General features: G+C 42.3%; 1 protein-coding gene across 1 annotated transcript; it reads right to left on the bottom strand.

Moving 5' to 3' along the window:
* Positions 1 to 2054: 2054 nt before the first annotated feature.
* On the bottom strand, positions 2055 to 4766 carry CALHM4 (calcium homeostasis modulator family member 4). Its single transcript, XM_063153435.1, has 2 exons — positions 3433 to 4766; positions 2055 to 2676 (listed from the first exon to the last, which is right to left on the bottom strand). Exons 1-2 carry the CDS (start codon positions 3988 to 3990, stop codon positions 2272 to 2274), a joined length of 963 nt encoding a protein of 320 aa, XP_063009505.1. The 5' UTR covers positions 3991 to 4766; the 3' UTR covers positions 2055 to 2271.
* Positions 4767 to 7746: the final 2980 nt, after the last annotated feature.

Raw genomic sequence — 7746 nt, 5'->3', positions numbered from 1 at the left:
TAAGGAGTTCACATAAACAATGCAGCCCCACTACCTTTTATTAGGTTTGCATGGCCAGATTTTGGTAGCAGGGGCACTACAGGGGTGCTTCTGTGAGAAGCTGCCAGAAGCTTCCCCTGTGTCCTGCAGAGCCAATGCCAGCTGGCTCCAAGACCTGCTGCTGACCAAGGCTGGGCACCATCAGTAATGGTGGCAGAACCTCTGAGATAACGGGTTTAAGAAATGAGGAAAAAGACCCTTAGCAACAGAAATTGCAGCCAGAGAGAGGAGTGAGCAGAGCAGCTCTGCAGGCACCAAGCTCAGCAAGGAAAGAGTGAAGCAGGTGCTGCAGGCTGGAGCAGAGGCTTCCCTGCAGCCCCTGGTGCAGACCATGGGGAGGCAGCTTTGCCCCTGCAGGTCAGGGAGGGCCCTGGTGAAGCAGATCCACCTGCAGCCCCTGGAGGAGCCCACACCAGAGCAGGTGGGTGCCTGCAGGAGGGTCTGACCCCACCAGGGGCCTGTGCTGGAGCAGATTCTTGGCAAGACCTGTGGAGAGAGGGGCCCCCACTGCAACAGGTTTGCTGGCAGGATTTGTGACTCTGCAGGGAGCCCACACTGGAGCAGGTGGTTCCTGAAGGGCTGCACCTGGTCAAGGGACCCACACTGGAGCAATTCATGAAGATCTGCAGCTTCTGTGAAGGACCCACACTGGAGAAGTCGGGGGAAGACTGGCCCTGGAAGGAAGTACCCATGCTGGAGCAGGGGGTGAGTGTGAGGCACCCTCCCTCCAAGGAGGAAGGAGCAGCAGAGACGATATGTGATGAACTGGCTGCAACCTGCATTCACTCACACCCCCTGCACCACTGGAGGCGAGGAGGTAGAAAATTTGTGAGTGAAATTGAGCCCAGAAGAAGGAAGGTGGTGGGGAAAGGCACTTTAAGATTTAGTTCTCATTATCCCACTCCGATTTCACTGGTAATAAAATAAACTAATTTCTCCAACTGGAGTCTGTTTTGCCCTTGACAGTAATTGCTGAGTAATCTCTCCTTGTCCTTATCTCAACCCATGATCCTTTCCTTATATTCTCTTTCCCCAATCCAAATGAGGAGAAGAGGGACAGAGCAGTACTGACTCCTGCGTTTTCTAATAAAATGTACTAAATAATTAGATTTTTCCACTTAAAGCCCCTGGGGTCATTTATTAGTAGCAGATAGCATCCTATAGTGTAGCATAAGGCTTTGGAGCCCACATATATATGTGTACATGGCAAGGCAATGCAGGAAGCATTAAAAAAAAAAAACACTATGGCATGGATTTCCCTCCCACTTAGTTAGAAACATCTGCACAGGAGGTTAGAGAGGACATGAGTAATATCACATCATACCAAACTGACTTAACACAAAAACATCATTAAACCTTCTTTCACAAAATTCAGTAGTTTTTAATCACAGTCATTTTCATGGGCCTAGTATATGTACAAATTACAAGTTTACAGAGGCAAAGCTAACCCTACTGTACAGACTGAGATTTTTCCCATCCTCATTTGCTATTTGTACAGTAGCCAAGGACACAAACAACTTGGAGATTTTGAAGTATTTCCAAATAGGAGACTGACCTTGATATTGCTTTCAGCCAGAATACATCTCAGCTCAGTTTGCCATATGTCAAATGTTTGTTCATACAGCTGCTATGTGTTACACACCTCCACCATGTGCCTCAGTGGGGATTTTCTCTCATCAGAATTTAAAGTTCTCTCATCATTGTATCTAAACTCAGCCTTTGATGGTAAAATTTCCCCATATGTTTCCTGCATGCTACTGTAGCCCCAGACTTAACTAGTAGTTAGCTCAGTGTAGATTACTTATATATCACAAAAAAAAAAAAATAGAGGAGGAGAAATAAGTAATTTCTGCTAGGTATCACTAAGGAAAAGCTGGATAGCTGCCCTTGCTCCATACAGAATGGACCAATTCATAGGATCCAGTCAAGGTCTACCTCTTAAAGATCCTTTTAATGGAAAAAGTTATTTACAAATGCTTTTAAATCTTTCTCAGTACATACTTATCCTTTAGCCCACCCTAATCTAGGGATAGATCACCACATCCCACAGGAGTAAAAACACCATCAGTAAAGGCATCTGTAAGCAGGTGCTGAAGGACTACATTAACAAGATGCTCACATAATTTATACATCAATGTAATACTGTATTGGAAAGTTCCAGTGCAGCTCAGGTCTGACATAGGGCTAGACAGGTTCCTGCTTTTCTGCAAAGTATTGTGGGGTCTTGGATCTTCAGAGCTGTGTTATGATCCCAGGGTCTTCATCAATCCTCAGGTACTTTCCACTTGCACGCTCCTTGAGTGCCCAGTCATGGAGGAGGCTGTAATCATAGTGCTCCTTATCCACTCGCTTCAGAAAGGCCAGTCCAGAAATGGCCTGCCACTCCCTGAGAGATGGGATACGAATTTCCTTTACATTCTCACTTCCTGGGACAAAGCCAAAGAACTTCCTTACATTCTGCATGGCATAGAGCCTGGAGTGCTGCTCTGTTGCCTCATCAAAGAGCTCCTGCTCATTGTGGACATAGCTGTTCCAGTATCTGAAGTGCAGGAAGCTGAGCGGGGAGAAACAGCTTGCCAGGCAGTAAGAAAGGAACACAGTGATGACCACCACAGCAATCAAAAGCCAGCCAGCCACCTTACCAAAAGAATAAGAAAGAAAATACCTGTTAGACCTGAAAATACTCACAGTGGTAACTTTTGAGCACCAGAAAATCCATAAGATTAACTTTACTTGCTTTTCCTAAATAATAGCATTAACAAAGTATAAGCCTGGAAAGCATCTGTTACCACCAAACCCAGTCCATGCCTACTGGAGGCAGCTATGTAGTAAAATTACTTGTTCCTTTCAAGTTCAAGAAAGTTCTGTTGAGCAGATTTAAGAATATTGCTTTCTCAGCTATTATTGTTATAAGATAGGCCAAGACTATATTAGCTTATAGCCTGTTTAAAACCAGTTTTCTCTGAAGTGACAGCTTAATGCTTCTCCTATTATTTACCCAGTATGCAAACTTTTAGAATTGAGTCTGATCTAAACCCCAAGATTTTACATGGGTTCACACAAAGCTCTCACAGCCTGGGCCTCTTAGTCACATTTCTTCTGCTTTAATGAAGAAACTTCATACCCTCCCTGGCTCTTGAACTTCCATTTGTTGTACTTGGTATTATTTTTCAGGATACTACACAAGGAAGATTATGTCCTCAGGCAGCAGGTAACAAATGGGACAAGCAGATATAGTAATTTATAAAGTTCAGTTCCACTTAAAAGAAAAAAACATGCTTCAAAACACACAGAGATTTAGCACTCAAGGCAGAGGACAGTGATCTTGTTTTATACCTGCTGAATTAGCTTCATCTGTTACCATCAAGTTTACAGGCAACAGGAGTTACTCACTTGTGACTGGTATCGGAGGAGGAGAATCACTTCATCTCTGGCCCGGGCCAGCTCTGGAGGAACCAGCTGCCCGCAGGGAAACGTGGCCAATATCCTGCTGCGCTCCGCAGCGCTGACATTGGGAGCAGCTCCGTAGTAATGCACAGGGACGTACTCGCTCACAGCACAGATATAATAGGAGCCATTTATCAGGGTGACTGCAAGCCATGTGACTGGAGCAACCAGTGCCCTCCCCGTGATGCTGCAGAGGACAAAGCAGAGCAGCTTGCATTTCAGCAACCAGTTTGATGACATCTCCCTCTCAAAATGAGAACTTTTGCCCATAACGAGCCTCCAAGTCTGGTTGTTCAGGGCATAGCCAACAACCAGAAGGATCAGTGCAGGCACTCCTAGGAAAGCCAGCCCATAGATAAGATTCTGTCCAACATGACAGGGACAGCTGAATGTGAAAAAAGAGAAAAGTTGCTGCCCGCCAATTGTCAATATTGCAATTATTGCATTAGCAATAACAACCTCTTTGCCTTTTAGAAAAGTTAACCACTTTGGAAGGAAAGTCATTGTAGACCCTGTTCTTTACCAGATTCTTTTGATATAATTCAATACTAGCTTTTAATTATATTTAACTAGTGTCAATGGCAGAGCAGAATAAACATCAACAGCTTGAAATGAATACCACCACACAACACCCAAAAACCCTCTACTAGTCTTTCTCCTTCCACTGATTTTCAGTGGCTTGTAAGCGAGCTTTAAGTATGCTTGCAGACATTCACTGATGTGTTTTAATTGATTCAGTAATTTATCTCAGCTGTTCTGGAAAATTGAGCTTTCAGGCTGTTGTGAGCTCTGCCAGCCCATTGCTAATTGTCTGAAATTAACAATAAATTCCCCCTACCTTTTGGATGACATGCAGTGCTATCAAACTGATGGCTAACCTGTCAGGGTTAATTGCTAAGCTAATTGTTTTCTAATCAAGAGTAATTGGAAGAAACGTGGCATGAAACTAGGAAAAAAAAAAAAAGGAGCCTTCCAGCTATTCTTCATAAAAGATCATCCAAACAAATCCTTGGCAAATGGACAGATTAAAAAAAAAGAGAGAATGCTTCCACTTAAAAATAAATTTATAAAATATTCCATAAGTTGCACAATGTTTGGAATCCCAGTGCTGTTTGCATTTGATTTCAGTTCTGGAGCAATTCATTGTCGAAACACTAGAGTCCGAGAAGTAGCCAGCTGCTGGATCATGAGGATTTTAGTGTTTCACCTCTAGGTGGGGTGTGTCTCTTTTCGTGACAGTGCTGAATGCTTCCTTTGGAAAGTTGGTTGGGTTTTTTTGTTTGTTTTGGTTTGGCGGGTTTTTTTTTTTTTTGGGGGGGGGGGGGAGGGAGGGTTGTTGTTTGTTTTTGGTTTTGTTTTTTTAATTTATTTTATATATATATAAAATCTGCTATTCACAAAATGTCAAGCCAGCTGGTATTTATGTAGTGTGCTTGTTCTAAGATTTCCTGCAAGTATAGTCAGTCCTATTCCATGGACAGAGATAAAAAATTTTCAATTAAGCGTTTCCACTGCTGGTTTCTGGATCTTTGGATAGATGACCTGAGCTCTGAACATCTCTCACAAATCAAGCCTTAAGCAGGGGTCTGAAAAATTGAAAACATTTCGCTTTTGATGATTTTCTCTGGATCACACTTTTTCTAGGGTCACACTAACCAGTAGTTCTACGCATTGCATAACCTAGTCTGATCTGAATATGCAAATACTTATGTTTCAGTTCTGAAAAGTCTGACAGTCTGTCATATAAACATTCTTATCAAGAGAAGAAAAAAGGTAAAAGTTAGCCAGAAAGTTTATGGGGAAATTTGCCTTCCCATTACAGATGTCTATCTCCAGCATGGGGGGACTTGGTTGAGTGGTATAATAGTGTCTGCACAGCCTCTTCTCTCCCCTTGCAGAGAGGGTTGCTAATAATAAATTTGATCTCAAACAGCAGTTTTAGCACCCATGGTGTCTGCTTGGATGGCAGAGACGCTCTCTCAGCTGTTGCACACAGGGATGGCATGTTACACATGCCTTGCCTGTCCACTAGGCAGGACCCTGTTCCTCCAGTGCACTGTCAGGGTGGACACCTGCTCGTCTCATCCTCAGTCACCATCTGGGAAGGAGGTCCTTGCTGGTAACTGTTTCTCAAACAATGTGATGCTGTTACACAAAATTAAAAGCAGTACAGAAACATGCTGAAACATCCAGCAGCACTTTAGCACAGCTTTTCTGGAACTTGTTACATTCTTAGTTGTTTGGACACAGTAATAGCACAATGAAATCCCAGAGCTGTCTGAATATTGCCATTTAAAACCTTCATTTTCTTTCAGTACCACAGGATTTTCAGTAACTTTTTTTGTACTGGTGATGTTATATTTGGGGAAAAAAAAAAATCTGTGAATAAACCTATCGGGCAATCACAAAATTATTTTATAAGTCTTCCGTTATGCCTCAGTTAATTTTAAAATCTCTGATTCCTTCTGAGATTTCTTTTGGAACTTGTGTCTTATTTTGTTTATAAGGGAGGAAGGCTTTCCCAAGCATCACTTGTTTACTCAAGAAACACATTAGATGTGAAACTGAAGTGGTATCCAACACTGAAATATTAATAGTCAGCCTAAGGCTGTTGAATGAGGCAATTTATACAATCAATACAACAACTTTGTACTTCTGCATTTTCATTCCTTGGCATTTGCTTTCATTGCCTGCTGTAAATGATCCTGCTGGGTCATCCTATTATGGAACAAATTACAGGGTTGGATCCAATTAAGAGCTTGGGTGGCACATCAAACCTTTAAGTACTCGCCTTTGCAGAGGAACCCAGGGTCCTGAGGTAGACATTTAGGCTCTTTGTCCAATTCCAAGGAAGAGTTAGGACTGGATGCAATCCAAAATACCACTACCTGAGGTGACAGCTGGCTGGCCTGTGAGGCACAAAGATGCTTATATCTGACATCTCAGGCAAATAGGATCCATGAACAAACCTTAGTCATGGTTTTGCTTTTCATATTGCCAGACTCTGTCAGCTTGAACTCACTGCCAGTAATCTCACTTATGAGAAGGAGAGATTTTTTTTAAGGAGTGAAAAGGATATTTTTTTTAAGGAGTGAAAATCATTTGTCATTTCTTTTAAGACATGGTTTTTAGAATACAGATTTCACCTTCCCATACACAGCAAACTATTTTTATTCTCCTTTTTATTGAAATAAAGCAACCATGGCAGAATAGAGAGATTGGTTTCAGCTCCCTTTTCCACCTTACCTAGTAAAAACTCACTCACTCATCTCTTTCTTTCAAAAGCTCAGTTATTATTAGTGAGGGGATGTGACTGTGCTGCAAAGAAGCTGTGTTCTCCAACTTTCCTGCCATAGTTCTACCAGTTGTGATTAGTTTCACCACATAGAGTATTTTGATATTTATTGGATTAAAAAAAGACCAGGATTTTGTTATCTAATGGCCAGGCAAAGTTAAGGAGGAAGAGGGAAGTGATCTTCTATTTTCCATCTGAAGTTTGGAGGAGGAGACAGAATCCTGGTCTCTCTGGTCTTGCAGATGTGTTTTCACCACTGAGTCAGCAGTCAAAAGGCCGATGTTCTCTAGCTCCTCTGGCTGCATTTTGAGCTCTTTTGCATGGATGTCAAGCCCACCTGTGCGTGTTAGAAAGCATGGTATGAAAGCTCCTGCATGACAGGTTTCCTGTGGGAGTAGAAGGGAGCACTGCCCATGTCCTGTGAGCTGCCAGGTCACAGTCTAGATGCAGGCTGACAAGTAATTTTCATGGTCTCTTTGGCCTTTGGAGGAGTTCCTGTCCCCATAACTAGGACAAGCACTGATGAAAAAAATAATAAGTTTTATGTTAAGGGAAGGATAGAAATCTGTTAATGATTTTTTTTAAAGCTTACATATATCACTTCAGAATTCAACTGTGTTTTATAGGCAAATTTATGAGATTTTAAGTTCCTGCAGAGAGCAGAAAGGAGGCGCTCAAATCTCAAAACATCCTCTTGAGAAACATGGCCTAACCAAGGAAGTTTCAGCAGGTCAAACTGAGAATGTTTCCTAAGCAGGGCACTACAGCAACGTGGCAGCAATGGCATTGCTTTATTTGGAAATGTGGTGAGAGAAGCAGCCACACTGGATTTCTAGTCAAAGCACTTGCGTGATATGAGAAACCTGTGATCAAGTTCTTTTTTTCCATAGCTTCAAATCCTCAACACCTACCTTCTTGTGATTTCATTTTCTGTCAGAGAAAATTTAATACAAGGTCTATCCACC

This window comes from Melospiza melodia, chromosome 3 (genome assembly GCF_035770615.1).
Source record: "Melospiza melodia melodia isolate bMelMel2 chromosome 3, bMelMel2.pri, whole genome shotgun sequence".
NCBI lineage: Eukaryota > Metazoa > Chordata > Aves > Passeriformes > Passerellidae > Melospiza > Melospiza melodia.
This window is presented reverse-complemented; position numbering and strand designations above follow the sequence as displayed.